Raw genomic sequence first — 20,231 nt, 5'->3', positions numbered from 1 at the left:
CATTTGTTCCACCGCCTTTGCAGGGTTATCGCTCTGATCCTAGAGCTTCTCCAGGCTGAGGAGCCCCGGGGGACAGCTTGGCTGCTGTTTCTCTTTTCCTAGGTCTTTGATCACAGCTGTTATATTTAAAGGCTTAAACAATGGGTTCTAAACAAATAAGTATCTGTTTAGTCAGTGGAATGAGGAATTTAAAGGTGACTCAGACTCCCCTCCCCCGCCCCCAATTCTAAGTGCTATTTACTACCTGAATGATGAGACCTGTAATGGAATCATTTTGCTTGATTCTCCTCTCCTTGGGAATTTGGCATGGTATTTCATTCATTCACTCACTCATTCATTCATTCGAGTGCTTATTGAGTATCCACTACTATGTGCCAGGCCCTGTGTGAAGTGATGGGGAGAGAGAGACAAATAGGACCCAGACCCTGCCACAAAGCAGCCTAGAGTCTGGGGTGACTACCCAGTGGGAGCCCAGGGGCTCCAGCACAGTGAGTTCCATTCAGACGTAGAAACTCTAGCTGACAGTCTTAAACCCTGTTTCTGGAAAACAGGGACATAGAAATAATGCAAGAGGGAAGAAATGTGGGTGAGGAGAGTGAGATGAGGGCGGAGGAAAGAGAGAGATGGAAGAAAGAAAGCAGCAAACTTTCCCACGAGAGACTGCAGACGGCCCCCCAGTTCCCTGCGGCAGCTCACAGCCACGGGCAGCAAGAACCCAGCAGAGGGGAAGGCCCTCTGCTCCCTCTCAGCTCGGCCCTGGCAAGCTGGGTCATAGGGCATGCCTTCCTGCTTGGTGCCTCAGTTCCCCTATCTGTAAAATGGGGCTTTGGACGGTGGGATCTCGGAGATCTTTGAACTAGCGTTCTGTGACCGGTGCAGGGCATAGTAGATATGGGGCAGGAGCCCAAATAAAGGCTCTGGAAGTAGAAGGAAGTGTTCCCCTGGCTTCTCTCATCTCAACACTGAGACACCCTTAGGTGTCTGGGGCCTGTGGGTGTCCTGCCATCCCCTCGCTAGCAAGAGGTGCCTTCTGGCTACCCTCCCTGCTGAACAGTGGAAGAAGGAAGGTTCTGGGTCTCCATGTTTGTATATTTTTCTGGTGTGGACATTTTCTTCTTGGAGTTTCTTATCTTTTTCTTTCTGACAGTAAGGCCGCTTGAATTGCTCCAGGTACAGGGTGACTCTGCATGGCGAGCATGCAGCATCTGATGCTTTGGACTGACTCCTTGGCAGGCCTGCCTCTGGATGCCCTCAGATGCTGACCCAAATGCCTCGCCCTGGGGCCGGGTCAGACTACTGAAGCCCAAGGGTCACATTCCGAAGGGTTCCGGTGCAGGTCACACTCATTGATTGCTAAAGAAAACAATGTTTTGGCAATACAGTGTTCGAAGAATTGGGGTTCCTAGCTGTGTGACCTTGGGTAATTGCTTAAATATTCCAAGTCTCAGTTTTCCCATCTGTGAGATGGGAGTGGCTCTCCCTATCTCTCAGAGATCAAATAGGAAACTGCAAGAAAGTGCCTCGTAAGCGGGGAGGCTCTAAACTGACATCCACAGGGCAATGATTCAGTAGCAAATATATTCAGCCTTTTCCATGGTTACAGCCTCTTCTGTGCTGAGTAATTCAAGCCACAAAGGGTTAAGGCAGCTAGGCACGTGACTGAGATTGTCCATAATTGATGGAATAAACCTTAAAGGAGTGACGTATAATTGCAGTTAATCCAGGCACTGTGACACTGCCCTGCTAAAAACTGTCTACTAATAATTACTTTGATCTAACAAAATGATGCCTGTCTGTGAGCCTGGTAGCAGGGACCCTGGCCAAGGGTCTGCAGCACTGAGCACCACCCCTGCCACTGGACAAGGTGGGTGTGGGAGCTGGGAGACATGGAGGCCAGAGGGCAGGGAGGGGGCCCCCAGTTCTCTCAGACCCTAAGGCAGCAAATGCTACGTATGTAGAGTGATCGTGTGATTCACTCTACATATTCACTGTCTAAATGGGGACACTTTTGAGAGTACGATATTAATAATTGCTACTCATATTAATAATTATGCTAGACAACAGACATAAGCTGGTCTCCCCAGAGCAAACCTGGATGTGTATGGTCCACATGTGCATAGACTGTTTTGAGCTTCTGGGAATCCCTAGGTGGTTGAGCATTTCCAGTTATGATTTGTCTTCACAATAACTCTGGAAGGAAGAAAGTATTTTTACTCTCATTTAATGGATAATAAAAATAGTGCTAGAGACAAACCATTCCAGCTGTGATCTTTGCCATGGCTTCCCTGGTGGGTGAGCCAACGCAGGCTGAGGACAGCTGGCCAGGATCAGGGAGCTCTGGGGCTGGGGAAACACGTGGTGCTCAGAGGGAGAGAACCAGCAGCTCAGGCTTCAGAAGAGCTGCAGCAAAGTGACCATACCCACGGAGAGTGCAGGGCACACTTCCCAACAGGGCCTTTGCCCGGGTCCTCTCCAATCCTGAACTCGGAATCAGAAGACTCCTCCCTTTACTAATCATGTGATCTCAGCTAATTGTGTGATCACTGTGTGCCTCAGTTTCCTCATTTGTCAAGTGGGGACAATAATTCCTTGTTGTAAGGATTAAGTGCGATCCTATATGAAAATGGGTGGGCTCAGAGACGGACATGTCATAGGTACTCAGTAAATCCTTGTAGAGTTTGAATCTGGAGAGAGCTCCCAGAAGCAGTATCCTTTAGGGAACCGTGGGGATCCTTCTGCCTTGAAACACTTCTGACTTGGGCCAAGTAGGGTGGATGTGCTCCAGCCTTGAGATTGGGGTTGCCTCAAATTCTTGCAGGGAGGAGGTGGATAAGAGAAATACATGGGGGAATTGAGAGCTTCCTGACTCCCCTAAGCTGTGATGATCTACTGCATGCTCTGTGCGAGGTGGGGACTGCACCCAAGGAAGCTTCAGGCCTTGTGATTCCCTTGAAGCTCTGCACACACAAGCAGCCCACGTTGGCCGGCAGCCCTGGCCTTTTAGGCTCGAGGATGAACTTGCTCAGACATGGGCAGGAGACACGGCTCCTGTGGTGCCCTGTTGCTGGAAGTGATGGCACCTCAGAGCCAAAGGTAGGCGGGTTGGCAACAGTTTGGTGCCAGAGAGCTAGTGAGTGAGAAAGAGAGAGATAAAAGTGCCACATTCAGCCTATTAATAGCCGTGTTTGGTCTCCACCACTTTTATCAACATCGTCCATCATATCCAAACAATCGAAAAGCTTGTGCCAAATGGCTAGGAGTTAACAACTCATGGCTGTGCTGAATTTCTGAAAAACAGTATTTCCACTTCTGATGCAGCTCTGAAATGCCAATTGTTCCATGCCAACTGGTTATTTTTCCAGACCATTTCCCTTTATTTATGTTTAAGCTTTTAGAGTTTTAGGCAAAAAGAAGATGGAGAACCTGGGCCAGGTGATTATTATTTCTCCTGATTTGCCCTTGAGAGCCATAGAAGAAACGTTCATTCCCCAAACGTGAACTGAGGACTTGCAGAGGGGTGGGAGAGGAATCAGACAGGGGTGCTGCCCCTTTCAGGAGTGTGCGACTGATGGGCAGGCAGAGTGGGGACGTGGGAAAAACACCGGCCCAGGCCTCCGAAGACTCAGGGCAAGATTAGCCCTTTCTGTTACTGCTGTGTGGCCTTGGCTAGGACAGAGCCCCCTCTCTGGGCCCCCATTTCCTTGCCTGCAAAGTGGGGGAGTTGGACTAGACGGCCCAGGAGGCCCCTTCCAGCTGAGTCTGTGCGTTGGGTTGGAGGACTTGCTGTCTCACGTTTACTGGCAGGAGTGCGGGTGTGGAAGTGGAAGGAGGGTGATGCCGTCCTCGGGCTGCTGCTCTGGGAAGCCTGGAAACGTGGCAGGGGAAACACAGGACAGGGCTGTTCCTTATCCGGGAAGCTCCAGCCTTCAGAGATGTCTGTGGAGCCTGCCAGGCGGTTGTTTTTCTCACCATATGTGATTTCTGGGCGTCTTAAAATTTTCATTTGGCCCAAACATTGCCAGGCTCAGGGGTTGATTGTGCCCTGCGAGGGGATGGAAGTGGTCTTGCCTCTGGGCACCAGGCTGGGAGTGGGCAGACAAGTGGGCTGTGGAAACCTCTGATGAGGTTGGAAGGTGTAGGTGGGATCATGGTGTTGCTTCTGCCGCCGCAGCAGCCTCTGGTGCGGAGAGAGGCAGGGGCTGGAGGGTGAAAAGAGGGAAGAGAGCTTGGGGGGAGGGGGTGATGAGTCTGAGAGATGAAGGGTGGGGGTAGTCTGTAGGCCTTGCTTTGTGTTTTTAAAACCAACACATGCTTCTCTGTGGCTGTCAGGTGGTGAGAATTCTTATTTCAGATTCTATCCATCTGAAGATGCATTTATCCAGTTCATTGCAATTGGTTGACCACAGCTCCTGCAGAGAATCCAGGAGTCTGGTGTATGTCCTGGGGCAGGATGGGGAGAGAGAACCCCAGTCCTGGGTCAAGCCCTGTCTGGGCTGGTTTGGTTCTAGCTGGGAACCCAGTGTGCACACACAGCCTTCTGCAGAGCAAAGTGATTTCCTGCTGTTTTATTGGTTTGGGGGCCAGATAGGTTTTAATAAGAGAAAAGAAAACAACTTCAAAGCAAGCCATCCAGAAAGCACAGTTATTTGTCTCCAACATTCTAGAACATTAAAAAAGGGGGGCTCTGCAAGTTGGAGGAAATATGGGGACCATGGTCTTGGTGAGGGTAGCAGCGGATATTTGCAAGGAGAACCCATCATGGTGATGGCAAACTGAGCAGCCTTTCGGCAGGGCTCTGCCACACCTGGGGGGTGAAGAAAGATTAAGTGGTTTTCTGTAATTGAGGACCCCCCAGGTTGCCAGGATGCATGTTGCGACTAGGACAAGAGACCTTTAGTATGTGCTTCTCCCAAGATGATGGCAGGGACTGGGACCTTCAGAATGAGATGCATAGTGACAGGTGTGCATTCATCAAAGCTGGAGAAGGCTGTATGGGCTTTTTGACACCACAAGAGTGATGTAATTGCTGACTGGCCAAGAGCGCTCACATTCCACAAGCAGAGGAGGATGAAAGGTAATCAGGAGCAGATTGTTTATTGGAGAAGGAAATAAAGTGGCTAGGTGAGAGGTTTGGAGGTGACTTCCAGGATAGGGATCTAGGCTTTTGGAGAACAGATACATTTAGAGTTGTTATATCTTCAGAAACAGGGGAGACAGGGTGGGAAGGGATGCCTACCCCATGAGCATAAGCCTGGGGGACACAATACCCAGGTTCTAAGATTTGCTTCAACACAGGCTGGTGTTCGATAGGGGCCGAGCCAGCCCCACTGGGCCTCAGTGTCCTCATGTAGAGTGAAGGGTGGGGATGAGCTGACCTCCAGGGGTGCCTCCAGGCCTGGGGTCTATATTTTTATTGGTATTTGTCTTGGGGAGGGGCTCACTTATTGAGGACTTTTGCATAGGCACATATGATGTCAAAATCAGAGTGAGGCTTCACAGAGGCATTTGTTTGTTTAGCTTTACTGGGGGCTAAGCACCTGAGAAAGCTGAAGCCAGATCTGTGAAAATGTCAGAGCCTTTCCAACATAGAGATAGGCTGCCTTGATAGGAAGTGAGTTCCCTGTCCCTGGAGGTAATCAAGCAGAGACTGAATGACCATATGCCAGGAATCTTACAGAGGAGAGTCATGAGCCATTTAACTAGATGGCTTTTACATTTCCTTTTAACTCTAAGGAGCTCCACTGCTTATGCATACGACTAACTGTTCAACAGAGTCTCCTCAAGGCTATGATGTCAGCCCCAGCCTTCTGCACTTCTTTCTTGTGCCCTTAGAGCAGCAGTTCTCATCCCTGGCCTGCACATTTGAATCGCTGAAATATTTTTTTAAATGTCAGTGTCCAGGCCTCACCTGCAGAGATTTGATTTAATTATTCTGGGGTGGGAGTCAAGGTCCCTCAGTTCTAGAATGGCCTGGGCTGTTGGTGCCTGGTGGGCATCCTTCCCACCTGCATACTTCCTGATGGGGTGAGGAGACTCAACCCCCCTCTGGTTTCATTTTGCCTTGGTATATAGCTCAAACGTTTGACCCTTCCACATTCATTCACCCAACAAACATTTGTTAAGTGCTTATTTCATGTTGGAAGAGTCCTAGTAGGCCAGCTCTTGGCTACTTTAGGAGCAGCAAGCCCCAAACTGCCTTCAGAAAGACCTCATCATGTGTATTCCTACCTCCTACACTTAGCACAGTGCCTGGCACATGGCAAGTATATAATAAAACATTTTGATTGAATTGCATGGAATCTTTGCCAATGTTGTAAGTGGGGCAGGAAAATAAATTATAAGCAAGCGCGCAGTAGAGAATTCATGATATGCCATTTCCCCTCTGCTCAGACCTTGTAAAGGAAATCATCTCCTTAATTGGAATTATGTTTGTGGCCTTAGGGGTGACCCATCTGACTTGATATTTTGGTAGCATGGTCTCCCAAATGACCATTTTTTCCTCCTTGGGGCATCGCACAGCGGGAGAGCCGAGGCCTGGGGAGGATGATTTCTTCTTAATTGGTGTCCTGGTCGTTGTGCTGGTTTCACTAACCATTACCAGGCCACCCTCTGCTCGGACCCGAATGCCCTTGTGTTAACTGCATGATGTCCCTCAGCCATCAGGTTCCATCTCCTTCTGGGAGTGACAAAGTGGAGGGCCACAGAGAAATGGCCCAGGCCAACTTGACTTTATGAGTTTCATTTTGAGACCATTGGCATCCTTCACTCCACAAACATCTCCTGCCTGCCCGCCCCATACCAGGCCTGGTCTGGGCTGCACTCGCAACAATGATGCAGACCCCCATCCCTTACGTCAGGCTGCTCACTGTCTGTCATGCTACCAAGTGACCGGAGTTTAATGGTGACATGACCGGGGGCCTCATCAGAGAGTGGGGTGAGATGGAGAGATTAGTCCTGCCCAGGAAGACTGGGCATGGAAGGCGATGTTCCGATGACAGGCATCCCGTGTGTCATGAGACTCTCTGGGTGGAGAGAGCACAGACCTTTGGGTCTAACTTCTGCCTGGGTTGGAATCTGACCTCTACTTTGTCCTTGCTTGGGGATGGTGGGCAAGTGACGGAACCTCCCTGGGCCTCGCCTGGGGTTGTTCCGAGGATCTGAAGCAATTACAACAGTGCCTGCCAATGGTAAGCGCACAGTAGATGTAGGCTGTTATTTTTATCATGTCCCTTTAGTTGTAATGTATTTGGGAGTTCAGGAAGGAAGTGTCTACCTGCTTGACACATCTCAAAATTTTGTTCCCTTCATTCAAATATTCAGCATTCAACTGATACTTATTGACCTGCTATGTGCCGGACAATGTCTGAGGTACCAGGATGTAGAAGTGGACAAACAAATTTGAAATCCTGCCCTTCTGGGGTTTCCATCTTGGCGGTGAGAGACAGCCCCTGGGATGTGGTAAAGACACCCACACAGAGAGCTCAGGAAGGTGGAAGGTGCCTGGAGCTTGGTCTCCAGTACCCAGGCTGATGTTCAGCCCTGGTGGGCGTTGAGCAGAAGAAGGTCTCATGCCCTCCTTGTCTGCACAGAGAGTCTGCATCCTTAGCAAACAGCATCTTTGGGGAGAAGGTACTCTCTGAAGCTCCTTTGGCCTTGGGTTAGTCTGTATTCCTCACTTCACATTCAGGATGTAGGGTCAGTTCGGGTTCAGCTGCCTCTCTAGGGTCGCCTCTTCTGGTCCTGGTCATTCAAGGAGCTACTTGTAGCTCTTTTCTCTCAGCCTGGGCTTCCTGCCCATTTCTTCCAGGCCCTACTCATCTGCCCTTTGTCTGCCAGGTGGGATTCAGGCTCAGCGGACTGGGGGTGGATGGAGTGGGGGAATCCCTGGCATTTTGCAAGTACCCAGCACAGGGCCTGGGCATAGTTAAGTGCTCTATGTAAATATTTATAGTGTGAATGGATGAGTGAATGAATGTTTGGCCCATTGCAGGATGCCAAAGCTGTCTTTCTGAAATGCCTGTGGGAGCATCTTTGTAAATTGTTGCAACCCTAAAATGCTGATATTGGAGGTGCATTCAGCAGCCGCTGACTGAGAACCAGCTGAGTTTACCTGCACTGACATCTGTGCAGCAAGAGACAGGGTGTTTGGCTACAAGAGAATGTGAGCTTTTTTGTGTGTGAAAAAAGAATGAGTTTTTTCATATGCATTATTTTATTTTATCCTCCAGTACCTGTGAGAGTTGGTCCTATTAGATCTGGCTTGCAGAGAATGAAACAGAGGCCCAGAGAGGTTAAGTGACAGGTCCAGTGTCACATAGCTAGTGAGTAGCAAAGATATGACTTGAATTCTGGCCTTTTGGTTCCAAATCCCATGTTATTTAGAAAGAGACAATGGTAATTTTCTTTGTTAGCTATCTCGTTCTATTTGAGGAGGAGTTGGCATGAGTGAGTTTTGTTGCTGACTATTTCACACTCACAATTTTGTCATGTATATCATGTAAAATATCATGTATTTATGTATCATGAAATGCCTGAGAAAAGGAGAAAAAGGAAAGAAATATGGGGACTGTCCCTATGACCTGTGTATGTGTCATGGCTGGTGTGTGCCCAGTGCCATCGGCCATTAGGCTTCAGGGGCTATTTGGTCCAAGAGTCTCATTGTACTGGGGGTGCTGAGGCCTAGAAGAGTGAAGCAGCTTGTCCAAAGCCAGGCATTTACCGTGGAAGAGGCCCAGACCCTCTGGGCCCTCTGATGGCAAGCCCAGGGCCCAGCTCCAGAGACCTCTTAGTTATGAAGCACCCTGGCTTCTTGGAACTTCTCCCTCCTCAGGCCTGTCGGAGGTCCAGGTGCCCTTTAAAGCTCCCAGGGTCCACCCTCCCACCCCATCGTGACAGCTTTGCCTATTTCCCCTGTTTACAAGTTGGACATCCAAGGATGCAGAGGGTCTGAGTGACTCCACTCTGGACCATGAGTGACCAAAATAGGATGCTGGTAGCTGCCTTCTGGTAGAAACCAGACTGGGCAGCCACTCTGAGAATGCCAGGAAGAGCCAGGGGTGTACTTAAATCAGGCAGCTCAACCTGGGACCACGAGCCTGAGCTAAGAGATGAGCATGAGGGTGAAAGGTGTGGAGAGTGGACGAGAATGAGAGATTATGAGAAAGAGGCAGGATGAGAGCAGAGGAAGGAGGAAGGCAGGGGCTTGGAGCTGGTATGAAAGCACCAGGTTGAAAGAAGCTCTGTCTCCGCAGAGACCAGCAACCACGAATGCAGTCTTCCTGGCCAGTGGATAAGGGGCTGGTTTTAATTTGCATAGCGTTAATTAGCAAGAGTGTCTAATTAGGACAACCCTTACAGAGCCACAGTATTAAGCTGATGCTGAATGTCAATCAATTTTGGAGCCTCTCCATGAAATTGAAGGAAAAGTTGACCTTATTAAACTGAAAAGATTTCTAAATCAATTATTTCCCAAGTCGAATGCACAAAACGTAAATCTTAATTCAGTAGATACAGACTTTAGATGATATTACCTCTTCCCCTCTGGGGGTTCCAGCCAGTGACAAAGATCATGAATGGATCACATATGCACACACACACACACACACACACACACGCACGCACACACATACTTTGGGGAAGGCACCTGCACATCTTTACCTGATATTTCACTTCTGTTCAGTGCCCCTCTGGGACTCTGCCTGCAAGCATGGTTTTCTGTTATTTTCAAAAGTTCCAAACAATATAATACATTTAGAACTTCAAAGCCTCTGGAAAATCTACCGTAATCATTACAATTCTGGCTTGTCTTTGGAAGCTACAAGGCGGCTGGGAGAGCAATTTATATGGCTGGCTCAGAAGCTGGGAACGTACTCCATCACAGTCTGCACAGCCTCGGGGGAGGAAGGGCTAGAGCAGCTCTGAGAAGCCTCACTGAAGAAATTGGAGGCTGGAAAGGCCTGACCAGCCGGGCAGGTGGGGTGTTGGTGCACAGGCAGGGCACAGAACCCGGAAGTAGATGACCTGGAGTAAATCCTGGCTTCTTCAATCCTGACTTGGCCATCTGTTGGCCATGTCCTTGGACAAGTTAGGTAACTTCTTGGAGCCTCAGTTTCCTCCTCTGTAAAGTGGGTTGGCGATGTCCACCTTGCATGGTAGGCCCCTACAGTAGTGCTTTATAGCAGATTGTTGTCATCAACAAGTCACAGATCTGTGAAGGGCTGGCTCATGGCTTGGAGCAGAACAGGACCACGTGGATAGGGGCATCTTGCAGGAATGTGGTTCACCCTCCTTCCCTGCTAGGAATCCCCTCTACAGCACCCCTGATGGCTGTAGCCAGCCTCTACTAAGATGACAGGAACTCACCATCTCACACGGGAGCCTAGTTCATTTTGAAGGCAGGGGGGAAGCGTGGTATATAAAAAAATCTGATATATAGCTAAAGTCTGGGCTAGCTGTATGACCTTGGAAAAGTCACTTTGTCTCTATGACCCTCAGTTTTGTTTTGTTTTGTTTTTTAATCAGTAAAATGGAGACATTATGACCTCATCTGTAGGGTGAGAATGTGAAGTAATCTGTAGAGAAGGCATAGTCTGGGACCTGGTATGTAGTCAATACTTAATAAATGTTAGGTTAAAAATAAAAGTACTATTATTAAGTAGTTTCAAGAAGCACTTATTAAGCACCTATTGTACTCAGATCATCAGAGGTAATACAGTTGAGTACCCTGACACTTTATAGAATGACACTATATATTTGCAGTCTTTTTTTACATTAAAAAAGTAAAAAATTAAAAAATAATTGGAAATATACCATATTTACAGTTTTGGGGGCTGGGTTTTTGACTTGATGTTATATCATGAACCTTTCCTGATATCTTCAAATATTCTCTGCAGAGGTGGCTTTAAGTGGCAACGTAGTGTTCCATCACTGGCTATTCTCCAATTTACTTACCCACTCTAATATTTGGGGGCATTTAGGAATAAATGGCTTTAAAAAAACAACTCTCATCTGTTGGGATATAATTCTTAAACATTCCTGTGTATTAAGGGTATTACTCTACTGAAAAATTCTGAGTTGCAGGGGAGAAGTGTTGACCAGTTGACCACGGGACTCCCTTCCAGCCCTATGAGTCCCTTTGGCCCTTGGATAGCAGTGAGTGGGGGCTGAGCAGGGGTGTGTACATACACACATGTGGTGTACGTCAGCTAATTAGCCAGCCCTGAGTTGCTGCCATCACCCAAAGAACCATATCAATTTCAAGCTTCACTGGAGTTCAGACAGCAAAGAAAAGATGATAATTCAACATTTTAACAAATGGAAAACATTTCTAATCCAGCCAGACTTCTTTGACGTATTTTCCTGCTATTAAAAATGGTTGATGGTTTATTTTTTGTTGACATGTGATAGAGAATGCAAGGAAATCTGTGAAGTAGTGAGCATTCCCACTGATCCAGTGCACACTCGTCTCCCCATGGGGCTGGGGCTGGCCGATGAGGTTTCACTGGCCAAAACCAAGAGGCAGGTGGAGATGCCTCTTATGTAAAGGCTTTGAGTTTTAGAACAAAAGGAAGAGGCTCAAAGGAGAGGAGACAGCATCTGGCCCCTTTCCCTTCACCTCTTCCTCTGAAAATGATGGAAATAGACTTGGATTCTGATTTCAGTTACTTTCTGCCAAAAGAAATAAATTAAGAGTTTGAAATGTGCAGCTGATCCCAAACCCTTTCCTGGGGAGGCATGATGCTCCCCAGATGTCAGACCCCTTTGAGAAGAAAGTTATGGTCATTTCTGGCTCGAAAACATCATGATCTGTCCCCAGTTGATTCCTATAGGGAGGTAGTCTTGTCCTAAGAGTCTGAGTGTCCCTGAATTCACCACCTGCTCTCTTCAGCCCCAATAGGTCTTGTGGTTTGGATGGTGTTTCAGGCATCCAATAATGCTTTCGAAGAGTAGAACCTTCCTGAAGGCTGGAACTGTGTTCTGTTTTCCTTTGGGCCCTTAACTGGAGCAGCAGAATACCCCCCAAGGCACCTCTGTGCATGTGCACTGAGTAAATGATTGCAGGCTGCTCTTCATTAAGTGTAGAACATGCAAGAGGCTAAATGAAAAGTGGATTATGCTTAGACCATCGTCTCTGGACAGAGCAGAATGGAGAATTTTCCCCACAGCTGGATGATCCTGCACAGCGTAGAAAGCTGGGGTTTGTGTATAAGACAGATTGGAAACTTCTGGTGGGCAGGGGCCCTCTATAAATATCCTGCAGTATCTAGCACACTGTTGGACATCTAGCAGGTGCTCAACAAATGAGAAGTTGTTGAAATCGTCATGAAAGAAAGAAAGAATGAATGAGCTCCTTCATTAGTTCTCCCTTGGGTCCCCAGCACTAGCTTGTGCCTGGCACAGAGTGGGCCCCAAAACTATATCAAATAAATGAATGGTAGATTGGCAGACACCAGGGAGAACTGCTTTCTTTCCATCTCAGCCTGCAGAGGGTGGTTGAGAACATGGACTTGGGCATCTGGGAGTCCTGGGTTTAAGTCCAAGCCCTCCACTGACTCTAGTGGCTGCCATATTGGACACACCCCCTAACGCTGGAGATCTCAGCCACCTCTCCCTCTGTCTCTGAAAGCTTGCTTTCTTGGACAGTGATGTCTCCCTCCCTAGCTCTATTGTAGGTTTCATGTGGTAATTAATCATATCCCACCTTCGAAATACCTTCCATTATTGTCTTAAGTAGTCATTTGGGTCTGTGTAAATGGGCACTTCTCACATTTTTACTCTGTTTCCCATTGAGAGTGGGCCTGAGGGCTTGCGGGCAGTGCTCTGGGCTGGGAGTCAGGCTGAAAGTCAGAGGTCTTGGCTTTGAACTCTGGCATGAGGCACTCACCCCTCTGAGCCTCTACCTGTAATATCTATAAAGCTGGGCTAGAGGCCAAGGGCTGTCTCAAGGATGGATGAGAACAAGATGTGAAACCACCTTGTAAACTGTGAGTTGCTTTGCAGACATCAGGCATGTTATGATTCTGGAGCATGGGGGCTGCTTCTCATGTGGCGTGCCTCTCTCAGGATGCGTGAGGCCACAACACAGTGCTTGGAGGTACTGCCTGGCTTTCTGCTACATTTGCTCAGGGCTGTGTTCCTGCCTTCCTTTGGGACTGGGAGCTGCCTCTACTCCCTGGCTTCCAAATGCCCAGGAGGCACCAGCCCTGTAGAGGAGGTGAGGTCGATGATAGTAGCCAGCCCTCACAGGGCCTGGCCCCGGGCTAGGCACTTTACATAGACAAATGCCTTTATCCTTCACAGCATCCCTGAGAGGTAGGTACTGATGTTATCCCCATCTGATGCCTGAGGCAATTGAGCACAGAGAGATGGAGTGAGCAGCCTGCGGTTACATGGCTAGTAAGCAGCTACTTCAGGGTTTGGATTCTGTGAGCTGGTCCCAGAGCTCTTGCTGCTAACCACGTGGGTCCCCTAAGCTGCCCTGGGGCTGGAGGACTGCAGTGAAGGCCAAGTGGCCCATCCTGCCTCCCCCAGCCTCAGCTGGAGGGACCCTCAGGGCCCTTCTCCTGCCCAGGACCCCTCTCTGCTCCTGTGCTCGGCCCCCTTCTCTTTCCAGTAGCTCCTCTGTCACCCTCGCTTCCCTGCCCGCCCTTGGCCCTAAAACGGGAGATGAGAGCTGCTGCCAGGACATTCTCATTCATTCCTGAAAGAACTCTGCATTGTCAGAGATGGAAGGGACCTCAGAATCCTCTGGTTCAGGTTTGTTAAGAGAAAAGAGAGCCTCAAGCTGGCACAGTATTGATGCCCAGACCATATAACAAACAGCAGCCTAGAAAAGAATTATGTTCATATGACTTATGAGCATGGAGGCAAATATTCTAAACAACACATCAGCAAACTGAATCTAGGCATGTATAACAAACAGAATACATCACGCCCAAGCAGGGTTCATCGCAGGAATGCAAATATGATTTAACCCTAGAAAACAGAGGCTCAGAGGGCAGCTGCTGAGACGGAGCCGGCCCAGGGCCCAGCCCAAGGTACTTTCGGGGCTCAGGCTAACTTTGTGCTGTATCCCGCTCCCAGGAGGTGCTGGTGACAGTCTTTCCTTTGCCTTCACTTCCCCTCACCCCAACCCCTTAACACAGCCTCAGAGTAAAATTAAGTTGCTCCATCCTGGATTTCCCTAATCCTCTCTTTCCCTTTCTCCTGCAGGATTCCATGTTTTCGTTGGCCCTGAAATGCCTTATCAGTCTGTCCACCATCATCCTTTTGGGTTTGATCATCGCCTATCACACACGTGAAGTCCAGGTAGGTGCCCTCGCCCACACCCCTTCATGCAGGGGCTATTCCTTTGCTCCAGGCTGAGCCCGTCCCCACTCCCAAACCCACCCTTTCAGTAGCTACTTGGGTGATTTCACCAAAAGGTATCTGAGATTGTGGATCTTCTCTTTTGGTTTGGACCCTCGTGGGAGAGGGAATTGTGAGGCTGCCCCGTGGCTTTAGAACAACAGTGACATTATCTTCAAGTGGGGATCCCAGAGGCAAACACGACTTCATGATTTGGGGGGCAGTCCTGCTTAGACTCTTCATTTTGCACCATTCTACCGTGAGACTTGCTTTGCCCTTTCTGTCTCTTGCTGGATCCTTTCTGAACTTGAGCCACTGAATCCCCCAGGTGAAACAGACCTGCCTCCTGTGCCCCTGCATACACACACACACACACACACACACACACACACACACACACTGCACCAGATGCCACCAAGAATCTGTATTTCTGACTGGTGTAGACTTTACCCCCACTGGACTCTGCCAGGGAGGAGTCATTTTCTAGATAGAATAGAACCTGCTGTAGTTGAGGGGGCCTCTGTTTCTTGCTGCCCAGGAGTCACTTGGCACCCAGAGAAATCTTGGCTTAACCTCTGGGGTGCACTCCAGTTTGGCCAATGTAGGGAGGATGGTTCGACCTGGGCTGGGAAGGGCAGGCAGGAGTGAGCAGATCTGTAGCATCTTCTCATGACAATGGGTCTCCCTCTCACTGGGCCCTTCGGGCTGACCTGCTCTGCTGGGACCCTGGGTAGTTCTGAAGTATCCAGATGTTTTTTCTCACATGCATACGCATCTAAATATAACTCCCGTCATTTGGCTGGAGGAGCACAGATAGATCCACATCTGGGCAGCAGGCAAGAAATTGACAAAGACCAGAACTCAGAGTCAGAAAAGCTGGGGCCGAGTCTCGCCCATGACCTCTTCTTACAGCGTGTCTTTGGCCAGCCCTGAGACCTTTCTGGACTGGAACATGTGAACTCTTCCTCGGCTGGAACATGGGGGGTTTTATCCTACCATTTATGGGTCGTTGTGAGGATGAATGGGGAGTGTATGAGAGAGCTCTGTAAAGTGTAAAACACTTCAGATCTCATCGCTTTTGTCACTCAGCGTTTCTGGGCCGAGTGGCTGCACAGGCAGAGACGGGCCAGTGCCTCCTGCTCCTGGAGGGGCTCTGCTTTGCCGCTGGGTGTCAGGGACCTCTGCGGCTGGCCTGGGGGTGGGAGCCCTGGCTCCAGGCCACCTTACCTCCACTCTGTTGATGACCAGAGAACACTAATCTAGAAGGTGGGGACTCTTTAATCTCTGGGGGGTCACAGGTGCGGGGACTGAGGTTGTGCTCTGAAGGCTGAGAGTCCCAGACGCCACCAAGCAGCTTCCTTTGTGGGGTCTGACCTGGGCAATGCAGGTGGGCTTTAACCCAGACCGTGGTCCAGTCAACCCCAGAAAGGAGCCAGGAGTACAGGCAGGAGGAATGGGCAAGGAACAGAGACAGGACCATGAGTCACAGTCGGGGCTCCCGGCTGGGTTCACCCCACCCCAAACCAGCTGTGGGACCCATGTATCTCCTCAACTTCTCTGAGCCCCCGAACCCTCACCTAGAGGGCGTCTATACTACTATGTGTCACCTTGACCTGTGCAGAGGGGTTGCACAGGCCAGAGAAAAAGGCAGAGTCATGAACTCATCTGTGATCCAAGCTTGAGGGAGGGGAAAGGAGCTGATCTCAGCCTCACGCCCGCGCGACGGTTCCATTCAGCCTGACTGCTGCTGCTTTCCACTCCAGGCATTGGGATTGGAAGAGCCAGGCATCCCTCCCTCTGATTCTCTTGGGGTCCTGCCCCACCTCCCGCCAGGGCTTGCAGCCTTGGCTCTCAGACCTGATCCCACCCAACTGCAGTTGTGACCTCAGTTCTGGCCTGGTGGCAGGGCCGTGATGCTGATAGGCTAGCACCTAGCTGGGCACACTTTGTCCATCCTCAGCTCATAGCCAGTCTCTGCTTCACCCTAATTATGGGCAGCAGAGGATGCTTTTCAGTCACTTGTCTTGGCCTGACACTCACAGTTTGGAGAAACAAAGTGAAGTCAGTGGCATTAAATCCTGGCTCAGACACTTCAGCCTGAATGACCTTGAGCCAATAACAACTTCTCTGGGCCTCGTCGGTTTCCGCATCTGAAGTATGGAAGTCATATCACCCACCTTGCTGAACTCATAAGCAGGGGGGTAACAGTTGACAGTACAGAGTGGGCCTTCATGAAGTGGAAACTGGTCTCTTTCCTGTGACCTCTGTCCCACTGCTTCCAGCTGGACCTCGTCCATGTACAAGCTGTGCCCACCAGATAGTTACTGTCACAACTTCCCGGTACTGGCGGGTGGTTGGACTTCCTCCCTGCTCTGGCCCGGCCCTGCCTCCACTCTCAGCTCCCACCGCCCAGCCCCTTATCCTACCTGGCCCACCGTCACGTGGGGAGTCACCAGAACCTGGCTCCCTCTGTGCCTCTTACCTGTCCAGTGAAGTTCTTTCTTCTGGAAAGGTCTAGTGGGACCTTCTCCTGCCAGAGGGAAATGGGAACGGTTTGGGCCCAGACAGTCAGCAGGACCCTTGTATGCACTCACCTGACCATACTGTGATTTTCTGTTCTGTATCCTTTTCCCCACCCTCAGGGACAATGATGCTGTTAATCTTTGTATTTCCAGGGACCCGTGGTGTCTGACAGAGAGCAGGTGTCTGCAGGGCATATTTTGAATGAAAGAGTGCTGGATTCAAGCTATCTGGTTTCCAAAGCCTTTTAGACCATGACTCAGCTCTGTGGTCTTGGGCCTCAAGTTTCCACATCTGTTCACTGGGGATCCTAAGCACCCACCCCACCCCACCCCACCCTGATTCTGTAATTGTCTGATTGAGGTTGGTGCCCGCCGGCTGGGGGACCTGCTTCCTGAGAGTGGTGGGAGGGTTATCCCAAGCGTGATTGCCAGTGCTTATCCAGAGGGGAAGCTTGGAAAACCTCTTCAGTAGGGAAAGGCCAGCTGCTGCTCATCTGTTGGGAAGGAGGGCAGGGTGAGGGTATGGCTCCTCTCCTCTGTGGGGTGAAGTCAGGGGCTTGTGTTAAGGATATGCTCGCCACATCCTCATCAACACCAGTTTCTGGTCACTTGGCTAAATTTTAGCAGGAACCAGATGACCGTGTCTCCACCTCCCCCCAGCCCTGCCCCAGTCGCTCACATCCAGGCCCCTGGCCCTGGCCCAGCACACACAGGAGGCTAGGAGTACCTTCTAGAATAGTGTTCGTATTTGTTATTAGTTTGGACAACTTGTGTTTTTGAGAAAGAAGACTCTGAGTCATGCACCTGAGGCTTGGTAGGTCCTCAGAGGTGACAGGAGTGGGGTGCACCCCTCACCAGTGCAGGAGGCCCCTCCAGCCTCTGTGGGCCGGCCTGTCACCGGGACTCACTGTCTCTTGAGGGAGGCTCTCCCTGGCTGGGCAGTGTGAGTTCTAGAAAGTCTGCCCTTCCACTGAGAGGAAACGGGCCTCTCTGAAAATTCCACTCAGCCCGCCTCTCTTCTGGAGCAGGGAAAAGAGGTGCCTGTGTTTCCCATGAGGCAACCCCTGTCGTTTGAGGATGGCTGCCCTGTGTCTCCTTGGTCTCCTCTTCTCTTGGCATCTTGGAGCACAGAGCCTTCAAAGGCCCGGGCATCTGTTCTCCTCAGGCTAGCGTGTCCTGGAAAGAAATGAAAAGCAAAATGCATTGGTTGTTGTGTTATTTATCAAAACTTTGAAAACTGCACTCTCCCTTGGAGAGTCCATTTACTCCTGTGGTTTGGCGATCGCCAGCACCTCCCAGATAGGCAACGCAAACCTCCTTTCCCCCAGGCTGCAGACTCACGTTTTAGGGGCCATCGGCACACCCCTGGCTCAACATGCAACTCCCTCCCTCCCTTCCTCTCTCCCTTCCTTCCTTCCTTCCTTCCTTGCTTCCTCTTTCTGTCTCTCTTTGTTTTTTCTCTTTTCTCTCTGTTTCTTTTCTTTCTTTCTATTGAAGTATAGTTCATTTACAGCGTTGTGTTAGTTTCAGGTGTACAGCAAAGTGATTCAGTTATATATGTATTCTTTTTTAGATTCTTTTCCATTATGGTTTATTACAGGATATTGAATATATTTCCCTGTATAGCTGTAAAGTAGGTCCTTACTGTTTATCCAGTTTATATGTAGTGGTGTGTATCTGTTAATCTCAAACTCCTAATTTATTCCCCCTTTGGTAACCGTAAGTTTGTTTTCTATGTCTGTGAGTCTGTTTCTGTTTTGTAAATATGTTCATTTGTATCATATTTTAGATTCCACATATAAGTGATATATGATATTTGTCTTTCTCTGACTTACTTCACTTAGTATGATAATCTCTAGGGCCATCCATGTTGCTGCAAATGGCATTATTTCATTCTTTTTTATGGCTGAGTAGTATTCCATTGTGTGTCTATATAATATCTTCTTTATCCGTTCATCTGTTGATGGACACTTAGGTTGCTTCCATGTCTTGGCTATTGTAAATAGTGCCACTATGAACATTGGGGTGCATGTATCTTTTTGAATTAGAGTATTCATCTTTTCTGGATATATGCCCAGGAGTGGAATTGCTGGATCATATGGCAACTCTATTTTTAGTTTTGTTTTTTTTTTTTAATTAATTTATTTTTATTTTATTTTATTTTTGGCTGTATTGGGTCTTCGTTTCTGTGCGAGGGCTTTCTCCAGTTGCGGCAAGTGGGGGCCACTCTTCACCGCGGTGCGCGGGCCTCTCACTATCGTGGCCTCTCTTGTTGCGGAGCACAGGCTCCAGACGCGCAGGCTCAGTAGTTGTGGCTCGTGGGCTCCAGAGTACAGGCTCAGTAGTTGTGGCTCACGGGCCTAGTTGCTCCGTAGCATGTGGGATCTTCCCAAACCAGGGCTCGAACCCGTGTCCCCTGCATTGGCAGGCAGATTCTCAACCACTGCGCCACCAGGGAAGCCCTATTTTTAGTTTTTCAAGGAAGCTCCATTCTGTTTTCTGTAGTGGCTGCACCAATTTACATTCCCAGCAACAGTGTGGGAGGGTTCCCTTTTCTCCACACCCTCTCCAGCATGTATTATTTGTAGACTTTTTGATGATGGCCATTCTGACCGGTGAGACACTGAACGCTTTATTGCTCCCCAGATATCCTCCCTCCTCTACCCTTCTTACCCATCTAGTGCATTCATTCATTCAGTGTGTACTTAACGAGGTTCTGCTCTGTGCAGAGCCTGGTACAGGGGCCCAGTACGTTGTGCTGGAAACACTGAAACAACTTTTGCTTCTCCAGGGGGTTGCCAATGTTGAGTGAATCCATGGCTCTAATGTCTTTAGTGCCATCCTGGAAGGCAGGACAGAAGGAGGCTGAGAACACAGATTTTAGAGTAGCCCAGCTTGGGTTCAAATCATGTTCTTTGTCACATTGTAGTATGTATGGTAGCCTTTAGCAAGTTACTGAATGCCTCTTAGTCTACTTCCTTTCTGCAAAATGAGACTAATAATAGTACCCACCACAGGGTTGTTGTGCAGATCAATTTAGATAACACGTGCAAAACACCTCAGCTTCAATGAGGACGTGTTTGCCGGGCTGACAGCATGGAAAGGATATCCCAGGCAGAAGTCTCAAAAGAAACAGAGGCCCTGAGACGGGAAACTGCATAGTGCATTCAGAACGCCTCCAGGACAAGGTCCTGGGCAGTGGGGGCCGGTCTACTCTGGAGCATGGCAGGACCAGCAGGAACTCATCTGCCTTGCTGAAGAGTTTTGGAACTGTCCTGTGGGCAGCAGGGAGAACCATGGAAGGAGTTCAAGCAGGGGAGAGAGATGATCAGATTTGCATTTTAGCTGCAGCATGGCAAATGT

The 20,231-nt window shown here is 49.3% G+C and overlaps 1 protein-coding gene across 1 annotated transcript in view; it reads left to right on the top strand.

Annotated features, from left to right (window-relative positions):
- Nucleotides 1-20,231, top strand: part of KCNN3 (potassium calcium-activated channel subfamily N member 3) — a 177,831-nt gene that overhangs the window by 36,282 nt on the left and 121,318 nt on the right. Inside the window, exon 2 of the mRNA XM_068540915.1 lies at nucleotides 14,212-14,307. Coding sequence (XP_068397016.1) covers nucleotides 14,212-14,307 — 96 coding nt within the window. The remainder of the gene's footprint in view (nucleotides 1-14,211; nucleotides 14,308-20,231) is intronic.

The sequence above is a fragment of the Eschrichtius robustus genome, chromosome 3 (genome assembly GCF_028021215.1).
Source record: "Eschrichtius robustus isolate mEscRob2 chromosome 3, mEscRob2.pri, whole genome shotgun sequence".
In the NCBI taxonomy this organism is placed as follows: domain Eukaryota; kingdom Metazoa; phylum Chordata; class Mammalia; order Artiodactyla; family Eschrichtiidae; genus Eschrichtius; species Eschrichtius robustus.
This window is presented reverse-complemented; position numbering and strand designations above follow the sequence as displayed.